The following is a 24,097-nucleotide window of genomic DNA, read 5'->3' on the forward strand; positions in this document are numbered from 1 at the left end:
AGATGTGTCCTTATACCCCATGCCTTTGTGTACAAATATAAGAATAAGGCAAATGGTGCAGCTAAGTGACAAAATCCATGATGCACCAAATGGTGCTATTTGGTATGATGTGAAGATTGGTGCAGGTGGACACATCTGTAGGAGTCATGAGATAGGAGTCATATGAGACACACAGACAGAGGTAATTAGTGTCTACATACATATACTGTAATTTCTCTTACGTCTTATAGGATGCTGGGGTCCACATTAGTACCATGGGGGTATAGACGGGTACACCAGGAGCCATTAGCACTTTAAAAGTTTGAGAGTGGGGGCTGGCTCCTCCCTCTATGCCGCTCCTTCCAGACTCAGTTTAGAAAATGTGCCCGGAGGAGCCAGTCACAGCTAGAGGAGCTCTACAGAGCTTTTTTAGAAAAAGGTTTTTTTTTAGTTTGTTATTTTACAGGGAGGCTGCTGGCAACAGCCTCCCTGCTTCGTGGGACTAAGGGGGAGGGGGGAGTAGTGTCCACCCTGCGGGGTCTGAGCCACTATCTCCGCTGACAGGACACTGAGCTCCTGAGGGGATCGATCGTTCCCCGCCACAGGGGATCGCTCACCCCAGCAGCATGCCGCCACCCCCTTACAGAGCCAGAAGATTGGTGGAGAGTGAGTCATCGACCCCCCTAGCAAGCGGGGGGGGTGAAGATGGTGGCAACAGAGTATGTAGCGCAGTACTAACTGCGCTCAGGGGCTCAGTGGTACATAGTGCGGCGCTGTGAGGGGCGCCCTGAGCCTACACCCTACACTTGTCACACAGCCTGTCGGGGTCCCGGGATCTCTGCCAGCATAATTCCTCAGGCCAGTATAATCCTATGAAGAGCAGGAAGACAGCGCCATTTTGGGGGCGGACCCAGCAGCGTTCAGCGCCATTTTCCTGCCTGCACAACGCTGTCAGTGAAGAGCAAGTCCCTCCAGAACAACTCTAGCTATCTCTCACGGCACCAGGGGGCTGTAGAAGGGGGGGGTGGGGGGGGGGGGAGACTGTATACAGGCTGTGCAACCTATTAAGGTGCACAGTCAGCGCTGGTTGGGGGTCTCCCTTTACCTAAAAAGCGCTGTGTGTGGGTTGGCTCCAATCTCTGTGTGTCTCTCTTGCCATTCTTGGGGGTGAAACTCTGTCTGCCCTCCCCTGTGTGTGTGGAGTGTCTGTGGTCTCCATTAAGCTATGTCCAGGGACTCTGTGCCATATGCTGCAGAGGATATGTCCTCTCAGGATGATCCCAATCCATGTAATCAGGATTGCACTGTTTTAGCACAGATACCAGCAAGGGAGCCTGAGTGGTTATCCTCTATCAAATCTATGATTTCTCAGATTTCTACTAGGGTTGCAAAGAATGAGTCTGCAACTCAGGCTTTACAGAACTCTATGGCAGTCTGGCCCAGTTCTGTTACCTCAGAGTCCCCCGCTGTATATTCCAAAAAAAAAAGTGCTCTTGCAGAGATTATGCAAGATGACACGGATACCGATTCTGACACTGAGGACGTTGATGGGGATGTGTTGAGGGGGGAAGCATCTCTTGCAAAAGGGGTGCAGTTGATGATAGAGGCCATTAGGGATGTGTTGAATATTACGGATACAACACCTGTGCAGGTTGAGGAGGCTTACTTTACTGAAAACAAGAAAGCCTTGCTAACCTTCCCTGCGTCAAAAGAATGAAATGCTATTTTTGAAAAAGCTTGGGAAAACCCTGAGAAAAAATTCCAGATCCCTAAAAGGGTCCTGGTGGCGTTTCCTTTCCCTGTGGAGAATAGAAAAAAAATAGGAAAACCTGCCCATTGTTGACGCGTCTGTATCCAGACTCTCAAAAAAGGTGGTTTTACCTGTTCCAGGATCCACCGCCTTGAAAGAGTCGGCTGATTGTAAAATTGATAATACGCTCAAATCCATGTCCACGGCTTCAGGGGCTAGATTACGTCCCAGTAATTGCCAAAGCTATAGTAAAGTGGTCAGGCACATTACTTGAAGATTTGGATAATATGGATAAATCGGATGTTGAATTGTTTTTGCGTAACATTCAGGATTCGGCAGGATTTCTGGTAGAATCCAGGAAAGACCTGGGTTCCATGGCTGCAGGAATTTCTTCCATGTCTGTCTCAGCTCGTCGAGGACTGTGGCTGCGACAGTGGTCTGCCGATGCGGAATCCAGGAGAAGTGTGGAGACCCTACCCTACACAGGTCAGGCTCTCTTTGGGGAAGCGTTAGATGCGTGGATCTCCACAGCTACGGCAGGTAAGTGACCTTTTCTTCCCTCAGCTGTACCTGCTACAAAGAAACCCTATTCTTCAACTGCATCACAGCCCTTTCGGGGTGGCCAAGCCACGAAAGGCCAGACCGTCCAACACCTTCTTTAGGGGAGGCCAGCCCAAATCCAAGAAACCGGCTGCGGTGGGTTCCCAGAAACAGAAACCTGTTTCAGGTACGCCGAAGTCATCCGCATGATGGTGGGCTGCACACCCCGGAGGTGGGACCGGTGGGAGCGAGACTCCGGCTTTTCTGTCACGTCTGGGTGTCGTCCGGCCTGGATCCCTGGGTGCAAGATATCGTGTCCCAGGTGTACAGTTTGGAATTTCAAGAACTCCCTCCTCACCGATTCTTCAAATCAGGCTTGCCAGCTTTGCTGGCAGACAGGGCTGTCCTGCAGGCAGCCGTTCATAAGTTGGTGGAGGCACATGTTATTGTACCGGTCCCTCTTCATCTGCAAAACAAAGGTTACTATTCGAACCTTTTCGTGGTACCGAAACCGGATGGTTCGGTCAGGCCCATTCTGAACCTAAAATCGCTAAATCCCTTTCTGAAGGAGTTCAAGTTCAAAATGGAGTCTAAGGGCAGTGATATAAAGTCTGCAAGAGGTGGAATTCCTGGTATCCCTGGATATCAAGTATGCGTACCTCCACATTCCTATTTGGCCGCCACATCAGGCTTATCTCCGATTCGCACTGTTGGACTGTCACTATCAGTTTCAGGCTCTGCTATTTGGCCTCTCCACAGCACCGAGGGTTTTCACCAAGGTGATGGCGGAAATGATGGTTCTCCTCCGCAGACAGGGGGTGAACAGAATTCCATATCTGGACGATCTGCTGATAAAGGCACCGTCCAAGGAGAAGCCGTTACAATCCATTCTTCTCACGACCCACCTGCTCAGGGAACATGGTTGGATCCTGAATCTTCCAAAATCAAATTTGGAACCAACCAGGAGGTTGTCCTTTCTGGGAATGATCCTCGACACGGAAGTGCAGAGGGTGTTTCTTCCAGAGGAAAGCGTTGGTGATACAAACAATGGTCCGGGATGTCCTGAAGCCAGCCCAGGTGTCTGTTCATCAGTGCATTCGCCTTCTGGGAAAGATGGTGGCCTCTTACGAGGCTCTACAGTATGGGAGGTTTCATGCTCGGTCCTTCCAACTGGATCTCCTGGACAAGTGGTCGGGATCCCATCTACATATGCACCAGAGGATATGTCTGTCACCAAAGGCCACGATTTCACTCCTCTGGTGGTTGCAACTACCTCACCTTCTGGAGGGCCGCAGGTTCGGGATTCAGGACTGGATCCTTCTAACCATGGATGCAAGTCTCCGAGGCTGGGGCGCAGTCACTCAAGGGGAGACCTTCCAAGGAAGGTGGTCAAGTCTGGAAGCCAGCCTGCCTATAAACATTCTAGAACTAAGAGCCGTCTACAACGGTCTTCTCCAAGCGGCCCATCTTCTGAGAAATCGGGCCATTCAAGTGCCGTCGGACAATGTAACGACAGTGGCTTACATCAACCGACAGGGCGGAACGTAGAGCAGAGCTGCAATGTCAGAGGTAACAAGAATCATCCTCTGGGCAGAAAAACACGCATTGGCGCTGTCAGCAATCTTCATTCCGGGAGTAGACAACTGGGAAGCGGACTTCCTCAGCAGACACAATCTCCATCCAGGAGAGTGGGGACTCCATCCGGAGGTGTTCACGGAGGTAGCAGATCTTTGGGGTGTACCTCAAATCCACATGATGGCCTCTCGTCTCAACAAGAAGCTTCGGCGATATTGTTCCAGGTTGAGGGACCTGCAAGCAGTGGCGGTGGACGCCCTGGTGACTCCGTGGGTTTTCCAGTCTCTGTTTCCACCACTCCCACTCATTCCAAGAGTGCTAAAACTCATAAGGAGAACAAGGGCTCAAGCGATCCTCATTGCTCCAGACTGGCCAAGGAGGTCTTGGTACGCGGATCTTCTGGATCTACTGCTAGAAGAGCCGAGGCCTCTTCCTCTTCGGGAGGACCTGCTGCAGCAGGGGCCATTCGCCTATCAAGACTTACCGCGGCTGCGTTTGATGGCATGGAGGTTGAACGCCAGATACTAGCTCGGAAGGGCATTCCGAACAAGGTTATTCCTACCCTGATACAGGCTAGGAAAGGAGTTACATCTAAACATTACCATCGTTATTTGGAAAAAATATGTATCTTGGTGTGAGTCCAAGAAGTTTCCTACGGTGGCGTTTCAACTAGGACGTTTTCTCCTCTTCCTGCAAGCAGGTGTGGATATGGGCCTGAGGTTGCGATCCATAAAGGTCCAAATTTCGGCCCTGTCCATTTCTTCCAGAAACAGTTGGCTGCCCTCCCCGACGTTCACCCTTTTTTAAAGGGAGTTCTGTACATCCAACCTCCCTTTGTGCCGCCTACGGCGCCCTGGGATCTTAACGTGGTGTTGCAGTTCCTCCAGTCGGACTGGTTTGTGCCTCTACAGGAGGTTGAGGTCAAGTTTCTCACGTGGAAGGCTGTCACTTTGTTGGTCTTAGCTTCTGCTAGACGTGTGTCGGAGTTGGGGGCTTTGTCCTGTAGAAGCCCATACTTGATCTTCCATGAAGATAGGGCTGAGCTTCGGACACGTCAGCAGTTTCTTCCGAAGGTTTTGTCGGCATTTCATATCAACCAACCTATTGTGGTGCCAGTTGCTACTGACTCCTCAATTTCATCAAAGTCCTTGGATGTTGTAAGTGCTCTGAAAACTATGTGAACAGGACTGCTCGTCACAGAAAAACGGACTCTGTTTGTCCTGTATGATCCCAAGAAAATTGGGTGTCCTGTTTCTAAGCAGATAATCTCTCGCTGGATCAGGTTCACTATCCAGCATGCGTATTCTATGGCAGGATAGCCGTGTCTTACGTCTGTTAAGGCCCACTCTACTCGTAAGGTAGCTTCTTCCTGGGCGGCTGCCCAGGGTGTCTCGGCTTTACGGCTTTGCCGAGCGGCTACTTGGTCTGGGTTGAACACGTTTGCAAAGTTCTACAAGTTTGATACTTTGGCCGCTGAGGACCTGAAGTTTGGTCAATCAGTTCTGCAGGAGCCTCCACGCTCTCCCTTTGGTACATCCCCATGGTACTAATGTTGACTCCAGCATCATCTAGGACGTAAGAGAAAATAGGATTTTGGTTACCTACCGGTAAATCCTTTTCTCGTAGTCCGTAGAGGATGCTGGGCACCTGCCCAGCGCTTGGTTTTCCTGCTAACGTTATTTGGTTCAGTACAACTTCGTTTTAGTTGAGTACGGCATTGTTACTTGGTAAGTAATGTTTCAGCGGTTGCTGCGTTTCAAGCTAGTTAGCTTGATGTGCCTTGTATGTTTGAGCTGGTGTGAATCTCACCACTATCTGTGTAAAATCCTTCTCTCGAAGATGTCCGTCTCCTCGGGCACAGTTTCTAGACTGAGTCTGGTAGGAGGGGCATAGAGGGAGGAGCCAGCCCACACTCTCAAACTCTTAAAGTGCCAATGGTTCCTGGTAGATCAGTCTATACCCCATGGTACTAATGTGGACCCCAGCATCCTCTACAGACTACGAGAAAAGAATTTACCGGTAGGTAACCAAAATCCTATTATCTATGTTATACTGTTATATGTAGTATGTGCAAGATCCACTCCTGTACCCCAGGGAAAATCCAGAGGAAGACACTTGTCCCTGCATAAATGCCTGCCATGTTCAGATTAATTAACACAGAAAAAAAATTCAATAAAACTATTAGGATTAAAGAGAGTCAGGAATTCATTATGGCTTTGTAAAGGCTGAATTGAAATGGACTTGTTTACTACATACATAAGGCACATACTCCCTGCCAGCACAATCTTTGTCAGTCTATCAATAGGCAATGGTGGCTTATGGTAACATTGTGTGGAGAATGTAGTACAATTATGTTTCAGGTTATTGTCCTCTCTTTCTAACAATATTTATGAAAATACAAAAAGAACCCCGCCAACCTCCTCCCCTGAGCAACAGGGACACTGCAAAATGTTCCATCAACAATTGCTGCTCCCTGAACAAACCACTATCTTCTATCATAATACAATAACACAAATTATCCACAGCGAGGAATCCCTGTCCAATAAAATCAATCACTCGCCCACAAATGTATCGGTGCAGAGATGTGAAGGGACCAACTTAGTAGAACAGCTATAAACAAAATTAATGTGCTTTGAAAAAAAAATTCCAAAGATAAACATTTCCTGTCTTTGTAAACATCTCTCATAAAACCATAACGAAAATGAATCAATGGAAAACAAACCAATTATCCAGTGGTTTATTATTAGTCACAGTATTGCTCATTCTGCTTAAAGAAAACTTACCGCATGTTGGTTATGGAGTTTCTCAAGTAGCGTAAAGTCGGTACCTTTGGGGAAACGACTCTCTTCATTGATCAGAGCCAATAATCCTAGTTTCTATACACCAAATGCAATGATGAGAGAGCAAAATAGTTACAACCATCTACTAATATTACAGCTACTCCATGGGCAAGTACTGTACAGATTAATACTGACTTTACAAGCTTCCGTTTTTTAAATGGTCTCATGCTTTCAAAACAAAAATTCTAATTGTAAAACAAGCCCTGTTAGAGATAGATAGATAGATAGATAGATAGATAGATAGATAGATAGATAGATAGATAGATAGATAGATAGATAGATAGATAGATATTTGGATTTCAGCGTTCAGATAAGTCATCATACAGTATTTAACTCAGCCACTTTCAAAGCATGTAACCCAGCAGTCACAATTACATTAACTAATAAAAAGGCAAATCACACAGGGCAAGAATAAAACCCTATGAGCAAGGGAATACACTGAAGACCAGACAATCTCAACTATTTCCCATGACCAATTACCATCAATATATGTTTGGAACGAATACTGTACAACAGATTCAATTGACTTCCCCAAACTGATACAGTAGTTGACTAGATTAAATTTTTAGCTACTTTATGCATTTAATAAGGCACTTCTGAATCCTTTTTCAATGTTTAATCATATAACAGCAGAAGGATTCAATGGCTTCCTTCCTATAATGTACAATATTTCAACTATAAGACACTAGCTCCTTCCTACCCAGCAGTTTGGACTTTCTACAGCAGACATCATAAAGAGCTCACCTTTTCTACCAGATCCAAACACTCCGCATTGTCCATCCAGTCAATGGCCTCCCAGTGTATCCCTTCCCTAAAGCAGGAATAAGTCATCAACAAGAATCCATATATTGAGATGCAAATGTCAGATTATATATATATATATATATATATATATATATATATATATATATATATATATATATATATATATATATATATATATATATATATATATATATATATATACACACACACACATGCACACACACATACATACACAAACAGCCAGATTATAACACGGATGGAAGCACTTACAGTACTGCAATAAATGAATGACTTTTCCATGTATTTGTGGAACATAGCGCAACTTATTCAATATTAATTTGTTCTTCGCTGTATAAAATATTCTATAAGTTTGGCATGTTTTTCATGTTAAAGTTTTTCATTATAGATTCAAAATAGATTAATTTGGTAATATTTAACTTGCTAACACAATACTTGTCAAATGCAAAACAATTCTGAAGTATTTTTCTTAATTACAAAAAAAAACAACCAATTATATCAGTTTTAACCTTGTTTTAATATTGTATCTAATTTATTTTAAATGGAGTTACACCTGTGATCTACAATCTTAGTAGACTTGGACCCTACAATTTTCTTCCATTCTTACTTCCAATAATGCCGAGTCTCCAGAAGGGGGAGAACTGGTGACCAATAATAACATATAGCACTGGTTTTTAAACAGGTCCCCAATAAGCCCACATTTTCCAGGTCGTCCAGGTGCACTGGTGTATGGCCAACTGTCGCATTTTAAATATCTACAGGTGATCATGAATTCATGAACTGTTTGGAGCCCTGGGGAGCGAGTTTTGGAACCTCTGGCATAAAGAATGAGTGTAAAGATAAAGTGTAAGCTTTGACTTGGCTAATAAAGGGAAGGACGTCTTAAATCAGTATTTTATTAAAATATTAGCGCTCTCATACATCTTAGGTCTCCTGCAGAGTGTGGCAGGTTTTTCTCCATGGTTTGCAAATATCTTGGTCCATCCATTTTGCCCTCTATTTTTCAATGTACTGAAGCAGATAAAAGTATCCACATAGCAATATGCTCTGACCACCATGCTACACCTTAGTGATCATGTTTTTGGGCTGATGGGTCCCATCAAAGCATAGCACCTAGCTTTGTGGCCAAAACATTCAATCGTTACCTCAGACCTCATCATTTTCCCCTCACAAAAGTCTCCAATATCATTTTTGGAAAGTTTTAGGTAAGAATTCATTCATGTTTTCCATAAAGGGATTCTCCCATCTCTTTATGGAAGACTATTTCCTAATAAAGGGCCTTCACAACAAACCCCCTTCCAGCTCAAGTTTAGAAGGCATCCTAGTATAGACTAGATTATTATTAATTAGATCATGGACTTAGCAGTGCTTTGGGGAGTATTAAAACAGCTTTCAAATAGTTTAGTGCTATGCAATAACCTTTTCTAGTATTGGCTCAAAGAAATTCTTTGATTTTCATGATGAAGCTCTCAGACAGGTGTAATTATTTTGAAATTCTTAAAGCTTAAACTAAAAAAACAAATGGACATTACAAAACATTAAATCAATTGTATGTGTTGATCAGTGGTAAGAATTTTCAGATAAATCTATTTTAATCCTGTGATTTAAGAAAAGAAAAATGCCAAAGGGAGTGTTTACTTCCTATTGCCAATGGGCCTAATTCAGACTTGTCCGATGCTGGTGACATTGCGCATATGCAGGACCTGTCCTGTGCATGTGCAAAAGGGGTCCAGCATCCTTGCACTCAGTGTCCCCTAAGCCCCAGCCTGACTGACAGACAGAGCATTTGGGGGCGGCGACCAGGTCAGATGTCAGTGTCTGCATCTGGTGAGGCAGATTTACTGACCTTGGCAGTGGGCCTGAGACGGAAATCTAAGTAACCTGAAGGTTACTCAGATGACCAATGGTTAAGCAGTGTGATCTGATGGTGCCGCAGTGTATCGCACCAGCAGATAACAGTCAGTGGGTATCTATAGTATTTTCACCATGCTTAATGCAGCATTAGCATATTAGCTGTACGGTATTGCACAGCAACTACCTTGCAGCAGAAGTATTGGAAAACCACTGTCTTTCAGTTTATCATACTGAAGATTTTTGCTGGAACCGCACCACATCCAAATATCTCAACATAACTAAGGAAAAAGCATTTGAGACTTAACCAGATTTGAGCAGAATGACCCACAATGCTCTGCCCTATCACCTACCTGTTATATTCCAGCTGCTCCAAGGAGAATATGTGTTTGTTGAAATATTCCTGGAGCTTCTCATTGGCGTAATTAATGTTAAACTGCTCAAAACGATTCACCTGGACAAAGACAAAAGGTGGACAGGATGAGGAACTTAACATGAGGCTATTGAGCTATGACACACTGTAACAGCAGTAGTGGAAGCAAGAGACAGCAGTACACAGAAGTGTTGACAATATAAAGGGCAAAATGTAGGCTCTTATATTGTGAATCATTTGATCAATTTTCCTAAATTACAAAATTGCCAGGGATGAAAGTGCTACCAAACACACTCCCAGACACATACAGTATGTAAAAGTTCCCATATACATTAAAAGAATTTGAGGTATTTCATAGTGTATTTATATTTGCTTGCAGTTGAAATTATTGCTCTCAGTTACCAGCAATTTCCAGCTGAAGGGAATCTTCATGCAGTGGGATTAATAACAGAAACTTTACATGAAAACTCAGCTCTGATAGGTTCCTTTACTATATTTATTTGTTAATATTGGCTGCATTTTATACAATACACCTTTTATTAGTAAGAATGTAAAGTATAGTAAAAAACATTGAATTGAATAAGGGGTATATTCAATTAGGGTCCGATCCATTCCGACATGCATTTGTCGGAATCGATCCGACAACCCTTATTCAATCTCATCTCAATTCGACCTGATGAGGGACCCAGAGGAGGAGAGGGGGGAGCCGCGGGGAGACCAGCGGAGACACCCACCGGCAGACGGAGGAGAGCAGCGTTACAGTAGCGCTGCAGGACGTTGTCTCACAGCCGCCCGACCTCACGGCAGTGTCCACCCGGCTCCAGCAAGCGTGACCTCACTTGCTGGAGCCGGGTGGACGCTGCCATGAGCGGCGTGGCTGTGAGACATCCTGCTGCAGCGCTGTGCTGTAGCGCTTCTCTTCCCTGTATGCCCTGCGTCTGTCCCCCGTCTCCCCCCCTCTCCTCCTCTGGGTCCCACATCTCAGTCAGACATTTTTTTATGTCGGACTAAGATAGTCAGAAACGGGGCCAAATCCTGTCGAATTTGGCCCCGTTTCACTCAAAAGTACGTGAATCGGCAGCTATACCGCCGATTCACGTACTATTCGACAAGTCGAATTCCACGACTTGTCGAATAAAAACTGATGGGACTGAATAGGTCGAATCACTATTCGACCTTAAAAAGTCGAAAACTGCCGTCTTTTTGACAGACGGCAGTTTTCGACCCTAACTGAATATACCCTTAAGACTATTTTGGTGCATTTTAAAATACCTGAAAATTCTCGAAGCCAAAAATATCCAGAATTCCGATAGATTTGAAGTTCTCCTTTCCTCGGATACGAACATTTATTTTTCCCAGAAGCCAGGAGAAACACTGCGCATAGAGGGCCATTGCCAGAGAGTCGCGGGAATCAGTAGCCTTGAATTCAAAGTACGTGTGTGAAAAAGTGTTTATGAGAGTGTGTTATTCTATATGGATGTCATTGTAACTAGAGCATCTGCTACAGACAACACAGCACCATTTCACATTGCTAAATGCTTAAAATTACATAACTGCACACACTCCAAGCAATTGTATATTCTGTAGTATATAAATACACTACAGAGCTAGGAAATAATATAAAACATTTAAAAAAAAATCCTTTTAAGTGCCTCTAATGCTCAAACAGATAAAAAATTGCTTAAAACTGGTATTCTCCCGCACATCCTTTTATTCATAAGTATTGTTCGATAGGTAGATACTGTAACAATACTGTAACAATTTACAAATTGTAGCAGTTGAATATTATACTCACTTTCAAAGATTAAATTAGTTTGTGACCTAATTACAGTTGGACCTATTTCATTATAAAATATGGAGGTCTACTCTTTCACATTCCCCACCCCACACTTTCTCCGTTCAGTACAACGGAGATTGTCAAGCAGCCACTACAACTGTTTATACTTTAATGAGTCAAAGATTTTTGTTAGTACAAGATCCTAAGTGAGAAAGAGAAGCTGATAAGTCAGAGATAGACAAAATACAGCGCACAGGTTGCATGCAGTCTATCTAGCAATTAGGTCCTTCCCACTACCTGTTCTCATTCCACAACCTGTAAGGAAAGTCAAGGTGTGCAAAACCCAATGAACAAGGATAAAATATTTAAAGAACTTGGATAGACACATAGGGTGGACTGTGCCAACGGCAAAATGCGGGCATCTTACTACACATTGCTTGTGGTTCCTTTATTACATACTACCCCGGAATTATTACATACCCCCCCAGCCCACAGCTGTAATACAGCTCTGTGGTAATACGGATCTTAACAGTTTACTGAAGATTGTTACATTACCCCTGTGATTAATAAGTATGGCAAATAACCGGGATTGTCAATTATATTATTTGTAATTTCTGTCTACTAGCATATTCATTTGAAGCAGACACCTCCTCTAACTGCACAACAGCTTGCCCACAGCATTGATAATATTGGTTTGGATGTCATCGGCCTCCCTGAATGTGGCAGTGTTGCTACCGTAATCTACATAGAATTAGTTCTGGTGAGTTACAGAGACACAAGTAAATGCAAACATGAGGCAATGCTATGCATAACTATATTATATATATATATATATATATATATATATATATATATACACACACATACATATATACATACACATACATATATACATACACACACACACATATATATATATACATATATATATATATATATACACACACACACATACACATACACATACATACATAGCTCAAAAATATAAAGGGAACACTAAAATAACACATCCTAGATCTGAATGAATGAAATATTCTTATTAAATACTTTGTTCTTTATATAGTTGAATGTGCTGACAACAAAATCACACAAAAATTATCAATGGAAATCAAATTTATTAACCCATGGAGGTCTGGATTTGGAGTCACACTCAAAATTAAAGTGTAAAAACACACTACAGGCTGATCCAACTTTGATGTAATGTCCTTAAAACAAGTCAAAATGAGGCTCAGTAGTGTGTGTGGCCTCCACGTGTCTGTATGACCTCCCTACAACGCCTGGGCATGCTCCTGATAAGGTGGCGGATGGTCTCCTGAGGGATCTCCTCCCAGACCTGGACTAAAGCATCCGCCAACTCCTGGACAGTCTGTGGTGCAGCGTGGTGTTGGTGGATGGAGCGAGACATGATGTCCCAGATGTGCTCGATTGGATTCAGGTCTGGGGAACAGGCGGGCCAGTCCATAGCATCAATGCCTTCGTCTTGCAGGAACTGCTGACACACTCCAGCCACATGAGGTCTAGCATTGTCTTGCATTAGGAGGAACCCAGGGCCAACCACACCAGCATATGGTCTCACAAGGGGTCTGAGGATCTCATCTCGGTACCTAATGGCAGACAGGCTACCTCTGGCGAGCACATGGAGGGCTGTGCGGCCCCCCAAAGGAATGCCACCCCACAACATTACTGACCCACTGCCAAACCAATCATGCTGGAGGATGTTGCAGGCAGCAGAACATTCTCCTTGGCGTCTCCAGACTCTGTCCCGTGCTCAGTGAGAACCTGCTTTCATCTGTGAAGAGCACAGGGTGCCAGTGGCGAATTTGCCAATCTTGGTGTTCTCTGGCAAATGCCAAACGTCCTGCATGGTGTTGGGCTGTAAGCACAACCCCCACCTGTGGACGTCGGGCCCTCATACCACCCTCATGGAGTCTGTTTCTGATCGTTTGAGTAGACACATGCACATTTGTGGCTTGCTGGAGGTCATTTTGCAGGGCTCGGGCAGTGCTCCTCCTGTTCCTCCTTGCACAAAGACGGAGGTAGCGGTCCTGCTGCTGGGTTGATGCCCTCATACGGCCTCCTCCACGTCTCCTGATGTACTGGCCTGTCTCCTGGTAGCGCATCCATGCTCTGGACACTACGCTGACAGACACAGCAAACATTCTTGCCACAGCTCGCATTGATGTGCCATCCTGGATGAGCTGCACTACCTGAGCCACTTGTGTGGGTTGTAGAGAGGTCATACAGGCACGTGGAGGCCACACACACTACTGAGCCTCATTTTGACTTGTTTTAAGGTCATTACATCAAGGTTGGATCAGCCTGTGGTGTGTTTTTCCACTTTAATTTTGGGTGTGACTCCAAATCCAGACCTCCATGGGTTAATAAATTTGTTTTCCATTGATAATTTGTGTGTGATTTTGTTGTCAGCACATTCAACTATGTAAAGAACAAAGTATTTAATGAGAATATTTCATTCATTCAGATCTAGGATGTGTTATTTTAGTGTTCCCTTTATTTTTTTGAGCAGCGTATATATATCTATATATATATATATATCTATATCTCTCTCTCATATATATATATACATACATACAGACATATATACACATATACAGACGCACATATATATATATATATATATATATATATATATATATTTATTTATATATATATAAAATCTCTCAATAAAGTATATAGAGGAAACGCTTAATAGGGTAAAACATATTTAGTGAAATTTAAAAAAAAGACATCCCAAGTGGGATCACACACGCCACACGCTTGGGTAACAGTCATCAGACTCTGCCCTTTATTGGTCATATGGGACTTTAAAAACAGCCCTTGACATCACAGACTCCAGCCCTCTGACGAAGTCGATGATGAAATGAGGGTGGAGTCTGGTGACGTCTGTGATTCCCTGCAGTGCTGTTACCCAAGCATGCAGCTTATGTGATCCCACCAGGACTGCTTCCTTGTTAGCGGACCATAAAGGGGTTGTGGAGTCGGTCCAGTCGTATGCAGTGTTCCAGTGTCAGCCTAGGCTTTGTCATATGGAATCATGTGGTAACCAAACCACACTGGTTGCCTGTTGGTACGAGTGATATTGATTGAGCTTTTTATGAATATCTTTTGAAATTTATTAAATACGTATTACACTATGGAGTAAATTACACTATTACTGCTGCCTTCCTCTATATTCTTTGACAGATTTGCACCCATGGGAACACGGATTGAAAGGAGGAGTGCAGCAGCCTCAACATGAAGGGAGTTCTAGTGAATATAGACACTATATTTAATTGTATTATTTTATTCCATTTTGAGATACATAGGGGTATATGCAATTGCGGTCGAATTCCCGAAATTGTCGAAAAACTGGACTTTTTCGTCCAAAAAAAAAAATCGACAATGCAATTCAGTACTTTCCGTCAAAAAAACGGACTTTCAAAATTCGACTTTTTGAAATTCGACATTTGTCAAATTCGACATTTCTGCAATGGTACAAATGCGGCAATTCGCCAAAAGTATATTCAATTGAAGTTTGGAAATTCGACAACAGTGCTTTTAGACAGTAAATTCGTCATTTTCAATCCGCCACACATTGGTGGGGGAATCTAATAAAAAAAATTTAAAACATTTTTTTTTTGGTGTTTTTTTTATTGGTAATAGCATATCTATTTATTTTAGAAGGGATTAGGTAATTGGTTTGTCTATTTTGGAGGCACAAGTATTATTTATATATTTTTAAAAATATTATTATTATTTTTTTTATTTTTTTTAACTGGAATGGTAAAATCCCGGAAAAAAATGGCGTGGGGTCCCCCCTCCAAAGCATAACCAGCCTCGGGCTCTTCGAGCCGGTCCTGGTTCTAAAAATCCGGGGGGGGGGAATGACAGGGGATCCCCCGTATTTTTAAAACCAGCACCGGGCTCTGCGCCTGGTTCTGGTGCAAAAAATACGGGGGACAAAAAGGAGTAGGTGTCCCCCGTATTTTTTACACCAGCATCGGGCTCCACTAGCTGGACAGATAATGCCACAGCCGGGGGTCACTTTTATACAGCGCCCTGCGGCCGTGGCATTAAATATCCAACTAGTCACCCCTGGTCGGGGTACCCTGGGGGAGTGGGGACCCCTTCAATCAAGGGGTCCCCCCCCCCAGCCACCCAAGGGCCAGGGGTGAAGCCCGTGGCTGTCCCCCCCATCCAAGGGCTGCGGATGGGGGGCTGATAGCCTTTGGAAAAATGAAAGAATATTATTTTTTCCAGTAGTACTACAAGTCCCAGCAAGCCTCCCCGCAAGCTGGTACTTGGAGAACCACAAGTACCAGCATGCGGGGGGGAAACGGGCCCGCTGGTACCTGTAGTTCTACTGGGAAAAAAATACCCAAATAAAAACAGGACACGCACACCTTGAAAGTACAACTTTATTTCACACCTGCCGACACACACATACTTACCTATGTTCACACGCCGACCACTTGTCCATGTAGAATCCACGTGTACCTGTGAATAAAATTATACTCACCTGATCCAGTGTCCAGGTTATAATCCACATACTTGGCAAAACAACAAAACGGCAACCCGGACCAAACGGACTGAAAGGGGTCCCATGTTTACACATGGGACCCCTTTCCACGAATGCCGGGACCCCACATGACTGCTGTCACAGAAAGGTCTCTTCAGCCAATCAGCGAGCGCAACGTCCTGGCACTCTGCTGATTGGCTGTATGCGCGTCTGCTGTCAGACAGCGCATCGCAAAGCCTCTCCATTATATTCAATGGTGGGAACTTTGCTTCAGCGGTGAGGTCACCCGCGGTCAGCGGCTGACCGCGGGTAACCTTACCGCTACCCGCAAAGTTCCCACCATTGAAACTAATGGAGGGAGCTGTGCGATGCGCTGTCTGACAGCAGACGCGCATACAGCCAATCAGGTGAGTGCCACGAAGTAGCGCTTCCTGATTGGCTGAAGGGACCTTCTGTGACAGCAGTCACGTGGGGTCCCGGCATTCGTGGAAAGGGGTCCCATGTGTAAACATGGGACCCCTTTCAGTCCGTTTGGTCCGGGTTGCCGTTTTGTTGTTGTTGGATTATAACCTGGACACTGGATTGAGGTGAGTATAATTTTTTTTAACAGGTACCCCAGATTCTTCAGTGACGAGGGGGGCGTGGCAGTCGGCGGGTCAACATAGGTAAGTATGTATGTGTCGGCATGTATGAAATAAAGTTTTACTTTCACGGTGTGTGTCTCCTGTTTTTATTTGGGTATTTTTTTTCCAGTAGAACTACAGGTACCAGCAGGCCCGTTTTTCTCCAGCATGCTGGTACTTGTGGTTCTCCAAGTACCAGCTTGCGGCGGAGGCTTGCTGGGACTTGTAGTACTACTGGAAAAAACAATATTCTTTCATTTTTCCAAAGGCTATCAGCCCCCCATCCGCAGCCCTTGGATGGGGGCGGTACAGCCTCGGGCTTCACCCCTGGCCCTTGGGTGGCTGGGGGGGACCCCTTGATTGAAGGGGTTCCCACTCCCCCAGGGTACCCCGGCCAGGGGTGACTAGTTGGATATTTAATGCCACGGCCGCAGGGCGCTGTATAAAAGTGACCCCCGGCTGTGGCATTATCTGTCCAGCTAGTGGAGCCCGGTGCTGGTTTTAAAAATACGGGGGATCCCATGACATTTTTTTCCCCGGATTTTTAGAACCAGGACCGGCTCGAAGAGCCCGAGGCTGGTTATGCTTTGGAGGGGGGACCCCACGCAATTTTGTTTCGGGGTTTTTCCCGTTTTTTTTTAAATCGGAACAAAATCCGTCAAATCGGCCGTTTTTCGTCAGCGGGACTGTTGAATCCGTTTTTTACTGAATATGGTCAATTTCGGCACCCACTTGCCGAAATTAGATGGTCGAATTGTGTCGAATTAAAAAACGGGCGAAAAATTGCCGCGATTCGCCGCTAATTGCATATACCCCATAATATGTATATTTTATCTATGTTCCTGTATAACAAGTGCAACAGCTGTTAAATATATTTGTGTGTGTGTGTGTATATATATATATATATATATATATATATATATATACACACACACACACACACACACACACACACACACATATATATATATACACACACACATATACATACATATATGTGTATATATATATATATGTATATACATACACATACATACATACAATTTTACCTTATTTTTATTTAGTTTGTTTTAAAAGAAACCGCAAATTATTTCTGAACCCCCTTACCTGCTCCACTGTTAGAGGAGAGCTGATCTCTTCCCCCCTCAGGATCATGGATCTCTGGGTTAGAACCTCCGACAGCTGGAAGGAATCCAGCCCCAAAAGATCAGCAACATCACTGAGAACTGATGGATAGAAAGAGAATAGTAGCTATGGAGTGGCAATAATTCAAGCCATGCACAACTTAGCCTGCAGGTAACTGTATTCAATGTATAAATTCCAGTAAATTAAAAAAACTGTGCAAATGGTGATATGCTGTGTCATCTCTTTTGGGACTCTGGGAGTTCACTAGGAGACATGGGGTAAATTCAATTAGCAGTGGTAGTATACCGTGGGCCAGTTGATCCCCAGGGGCTATTCCATTAACCCAGAAGTGAGCCTGCCGGCAGTACTTAAAGTTATCAGGCATTTTTATTACGCATTTTAATAGACACAAGCGAAGCTGTTAACACAGAATCCGTAAACTTTTCACAGATTCCATGTATTAATGCCAGTGACATGCAGTGAGGTCAGTGGCTGGGGAGGCACTGGCAGCTAACCCCTTTATAGGTGGCCTACAGGTCCCAGCAAGCCTGCCCCAGCATGCTGGCACTTGGAGAACCACAAGTGCCAGCATACCCGGACATAACGCGCCCGCTTGCACCTGTAGTCCACCTGTAAAGAAAATATTAAAATAAAACGCCACACGGTCTTAAAAAAAAAAAAAGTTTTATTAGTCAGGGTCTTCACCTGGGGGCGGCGGCCATTAAGCTCTTTTGCATGGCCGCCGCCTTCCCAGTGCTTCCGGTATCTTCACCTGGGAGGCGGCGGCCATTAAGCTCTTTTGCATGGCCGCCGCCTTCCCAGAGCTTCCGGCTCTTCACATGGGGAGTGGCGGCTTTTAAGCTCTTTTGCATAGCCGCCGCCCATCCAGGACTTCCATGGCGACTTCAGGAGCTCTTCACTGCTCCTACTTCACGGTCAGACTGACGCCGCTGCCTCGCGCTGACTTATATAAGTCAGTCGGAGGGGGCGGGGCGATGATGCCGCAAGTCGTGATTGGCTCATGGCAACCATCTTGAATTTCAAAAATTATGCTGAGGTGCCATTTTTGAAACTGGTACCGCTTCGCTGCCAAACTCTGCAGAATGCTGCTAATACTATCGCGTCCCGCCACTCGTACCTCCGCCGCGCCCACATAGTGATGACAGCAGATCCAGTGACGGATCCGCTGGCCAATCACTGTGGCTTCACTGACAGGAGCGTGCTTTCATGGGTTGAAAGCACGTCACTGTATGAAAGCGGCACTTCTAATGGTGCCGCTTTCCAATGTATTTTCAATGGGCTTTTACTGCCCATGGCTTGGCCCCGCCCGCAGCTGCCCGCTGCTCCCATACCTTTCCCATTTACACCGGGAGGCACCACGATCGGTGCCTCCCAACCCCATTTACAGAGTAATAATGATTAGATTAATATAAAGGAGATACTTATGACACAGAATATGTGTCAAAAGTATCTTCTTTGTATTATTTTAATCATTAATAACAGGGGAGGCACTGCCTCCCCTGACTGAACGTCCCTGGTTAATGCCCGTTAACGGATGTTAAAAAGGGGCTCGGGTGATAAAGAGGTTGAGCCCAAGGCTACAACCCTTTTCACCACTGGTAATTTACAGCGAGTAATTGAATTCCTCCCATAATCTCCCAAAGAACTCACCGCTGAATCAGTCAGGATCATATTAAAGATGTGGAAGCACTAGAACCATATTATCTGAATATATTAACCAATAAGAAATTTTATAAAAATAAAAGAACATAGTATCCATTAATTTAAATCTGTTACCACATGCAAGATGAGGACACAATGGCCAGATGATGGATGTATAAATATGTAGGAAAATGAACCACTAATAAATGCTTGATTCATGTATATGATATATTTTGATATCTAGAGAATCTCTGAATACCCTATATAAGTTAATCAGCAATAAACACAATTTTAATATATTTTTTCCATAATGAAACCTTGTGTAAGTAAAAGATACAATACTCAAAAACAGCAGCAGGGTACAAAGTACACAAATAAATGTCTAACGATTTGGATAACAACCTATAAACATCTGTAATGTTTACAATGTATGTTATCATTATAAATACATTATTGCTCAACGCACCTTCTATGGTGTGTGCAGGCATGTTACAGAAACTGTGGATGTAATAACAGAATGCAAGGACACATACACATAACATAAACAGGGTAATGCACATTCTATTGTAAATTACATGGATACCAGTGTTTCCAGGACAATATAAAAGTGCAAATCTTTAAAAGAGGTGCTTTTACATTGCTCTAAAGTCACTTCTAATATCCATAATAATTTATTGCGGGTGATGCATTACACCTTATAATCCATAGATTTTACTAAATGACACTGAAGTAATATCATCACAACTCACAGTGGTGAATTTCCCATTAGGCACGTGAGGCTACTACCTCTGTAAGCTATACTTAGTAGCAAATGTGCAAATATAATTAAATATGAAACAAAAGGTCATAGTTCATGGCTTATTTTATTATTAAATTAAACTGACAATCGCTAGATGGGTGCTTATAACCAAACAATGAAAATAATAAAATGGGGGTGGGGCAGCAATTATTGTTGTGCCTAGGGGCGATCGCTATATCTGGTCGACAACTCACCATTTATAAGCGAGTATTTATAAGAACTTACACATATATTATGTGCAGGTCTTTATATGAAAATCATGTATTATAGACATCACTAGGACCACATACATTAATCACGACGCACAAAGTTAGTTACCTGCTTTAGTGGTAATTTGAGCGCCCCCTGCTGTCATGAACTCTAGATTCCCCAGCTGCAGAGTGCCAGATAGCAGCTTCCACACCTCCCGGATATCCTCATCACTGAAATCCATCACTTGCAGAGCTGTCTGTGAACAAACAGCAGCACTCAGGCAGAGCTCAGAACCAAACTAAAAGTTGGATAATATTCTTGACCCTCAATCATTTTCAAATTATTGTATTATTGACAGTACTCAAACGTAGAGTAATCATGGCTCTGAGATTTAGGTATAGGCAAAGTAAATGCATAGAAAAGTCAGGAAAAACGATACAGAATATGTATAGGTTAGTAAAAACAAATTAAAAGAATGCCACAATCTTTTGTATCTATGGGGGTCATTCCGAGTTGATCGCTAGCTGCTGTAGTTCGCAGCGTAGTGATCAGGCTAAAAATCGGCATTTCTGCGCAAGCGTATGGGGCGCAGCGTGCGACGCAGTTTCACACAAGGCCGAGAGACTCTTTTCAGTCGCTCTGTTGATCGGTGAGTGATTGACAGGAAGTGGGTGTTTCTGGGAGGTAACTGACCATTTTCCGGGAGTGTGCTAAAAAACATAGGCGTGTCAGATAAAAATGCAGGCGCGCCTGGGGAAACGGGGGAGTGGCTGGCCGGATGCAGGGCGTGTTTGTGACGTCAAAACAGGAACTAAATAGACTGAAGTGATTGTAAGGTAGGAGTAGGTCTGCAGCCACTCTGAAACTGCTTGAAAAAATTTCTGCACTGTTCTGCTAACCTTTCGGTCGCACTTCTGCTAAGCTAAGATACACTCCCAGAGGGCGGCGGCTTAGCGACTGCACTGCTACTAAAAGCAGCTAGCGAGCGATCAACTCGGAATGAGGGCCTATATTCACAAGCAGATTTGCAAATCATTCTTCTGACAATTTCCTTATTTGCCTTACGTTGCAGATAAAGCCCTTACAATTTTTACATTTATTTATTTATTGGAAACACACATGCTTGTTTACATGAGCCAATTTGGAAAGACAGTTGCTAGGATTGCACAGCTCTGCATACTATATCTTCTATCTATACTAGCTATACATCTATAATTTATTATAACAAATCTTTCCATTCACAGCAGGACTTAAATCTATAGCAGTAAATTATTCTTACACTGTGGAAACCAGTCAAACATAAATGTTGCAGTGGACCTGCAGGTTAAGTACCAGCTATAAAAGAGTAAGGGGTTGGGATGTACTACGCATTGCATTTTGAATGCAATACATTACGACACTTGTCAGGCACATACCAGTGTTAATAACCCCGGTTTGTACCTATAGTTCCAAATAAAATCTCAAAAGACCGAAAAGAGCTGTCCTTTGTGATGACTGGACTTCCAAGTTTATGGCCAGGGAATCGTCCTGCTGTGCGCCCGATGACGTGCGCATCACTGGGGACACTGCAAGGATCCTATTCCCTTTTCATAGTTTTAGACATATTTTCATTTTAGCACATACTGCCTCAACAATATAATGCAAATTACATTAATTTAAAGAATAAGTAATCAAAACTGATGGAAGATTGTGTAAAGATCTAATTTACATTACCAGCATGATATGTTTAATCAATTACTAGAATTATTGGTAATGCATAGAAAAGTAAGGATTGGCTGGTACTTCATCTCTCTCAAAGCTTTGATACATATCCCCCTAAGTTACTGGACTCACCACAACTTTGTCATACATGTCTTTATCATTAAGCCCTTCAACTGTCACACAGTCAGAGGTACGGAGATACTGGTAAGAGTGAGGATCCGAGAGGGAGAGCGCTTCTGTAAGACCAAAGCAATAAGGAGTCTAATCATTAATCAACCTTTATTAATGATGGAATTATCTTTTATACACATTACTACACAGAATTGTTTCCAGGCAGCTTCCCTGACTGTCTTAGTTTACAATGTAATTTGTAGCAAAGGAATAAAAAAACTAAAATTAAAAACCAGAATAAATTCCAAAATGTTAAATCACGGGCTGGTTCATGTCTTAGGCTATGAAGCCAGCTAGACACACACCGTCTTTACATATCTGCTCAGATAATATGTATGATTGCTTGTGTATTTGTTGTTTAAAAAAAAAATATATAATTATATATATTCTGTTGTGGACGATTAGAAGGAAACAAAAAGCACAGTGGGAAAAAAGTTCCCCATATAACTGACTTGTGGAAAATACTTATTTAGGAGCAAAAATAATAATTAGTTACCAGCCCGTCAAAATTACAGATCATCATAACAGTAATGTCAGCAGCTGTGCAAGCTCGAACGGAGCAACACCTGAATTGCTCTGTCGACATGTGATACACTGCTCATTCCACCAGATTGTTTAATGTTTCTGAGATTTACCTGTGAGATTTCCCTGCGAGTCTGAACCCCTAAGTATCACACATCTTTTTTTAGAGATTATCAGGCACAAGCACTCACTTGTATAGTAACGTGAGGCCTGTTCAGTGATAAAGTGTCTAAGAACACTGCCTTATGGTACAATCATCTAATGATATACTCCTTATTTGAGATACACCCCTGATGAAGGCTCTGTGCGAGACGAAACGCACTGGGTATTCTATCTTGTTTTGATGTGACCTCCAATCTGCATTATTGGAAGGAGGATATCATAAAAGAAGTATATGTACACTTATGTGGAATCAGACCCCCATTATATGTGGTAGGGGGCTGTTGTACCAAAGAGTATTCATATGTATATGGACACTGCTGCTATTTTTATAAATTTTTTAATAAAATTTGTGTATTGGAACCTACTGTTCATTTTATGATGCATGTAATGTTATGCTATATTATGCAGGGACGTGCAGTCAGGGGAGGCAGTGCCTCCCCTGTCATAATGATTAAAATAACAAAAAGAAGATATTTATAACACAGAGTCTGTTATAAATATCTTCTTTTATTATTTTAACCATCCCCCCCCACCCCCCACCCCCCCTGAAATAGAAAATCCCTTCATTGCAGGGTTGGAGGCAGCGAGAGAGGTGCCTCCCGCTGCTAACATTAAAGTCCGAACAGCGGGGGGCGGGCAGGGGGCAGGGCGAAGCAATGGGCTGTAAAAGCCCAATGAAAATGTATGGCCACTACAGCCCACATGAATGCACAACCCTGTCAGTCCCCAAGATGTGATTGGGCCAGCCGATCCACTGGATCCACTAGCCAGCGGGCACAATCGGCGGCGCGACCTGGCGGGTAAAGGGTGGATGGTGGCAGACCTGGATCCGAGAGGATCCAGCACCTGTCAGCCACTCTGCAGAGTTCGGCAGCGGAGAGCGGCTTCCAATTTAATAAATGGCGCCTCGGCGTCATTTTTGAAATTCAACATGGCTGCCGCGAGCCAATCGCGGCTCGCCACGTCATCGCCCCGCCCCCTCAGCTGACTTATATAAGCCAGATGCGAAGTAGCGGCAGCCAGTCCGGCGGTGGGGAGGGAGCAGTCAAGAGCTCCCGAAGACCGAAGACGCCGGAAGCCCTGGGGAGGCTGAAGCCATGCAAAAGAGCTTAAAGGCCGCCTCCCCCAGGTGAAGGTCCTGCACAATGTAACC

General features: G+C 43.8%; 1 protein-coding gene across 1 annotated transcript in view; it reads right to left on the reverse strand.

Moving 5' to 3' along the window:
- Nucleotides 1-24,097, reverse strand: part of LOC134944878 (unconventional myosin-X-like) — a 271,284-nt gene that overhangs the window by 102,283 nt on the left and 144,904 nt on the right. Inside the window, exons 9-15 of the mRNA XM_063933792.1 lie at nucleotides 22,222-22,325; nucleotides 20,515-20,644; nucleotides 17,718-17,836; nucleotides 10,964-11,110; nucleotides 9,672-9,772; nucleotides 7,429-7,495; nucleotides 6,628-6,720 (exon numbers count right to left, since the gene is read on the reverse strand). Coding sequence (XP_063789862.1) covers nucleotides 6,628-6,720; nucleotides 7,429-7,495; nucleotides 9,672-9,772; nucleotides 10,964-11,110; nucleotides 17,718-17,836; nucleotides 20,515-20,644; nucleotides 22,222-22,325 — 761 coding nt within the window. The remainder of the gene's footprint in view (nucleotides 1-6,627; nucleotides 6,721-7,428; nucleotides 7,496-9,671; nucleotides 9,773-10,963; nucleotides 11,111-17,717; nucleotides 17,837-20,514; nucleotides 20,645-22,221; nucleotides 22,326-24,097) is intronic.

The sequence above is a fragment of the Pseudophryne corroboree genome, chromosome 7 (genome assembly GCF_028390025.1).
Source record: "Pseudophryne corroboree isolate aPseCor3 chromosome 7, aPseCor3.hap2, whole genome shotgun sequence".
Lineage (NCBI taxonomy): Eukaryota > Metazoa > Chordata > Amphibia > Anura > Myobatrachidae > Pseudophryne > Pseudophryne corroboree.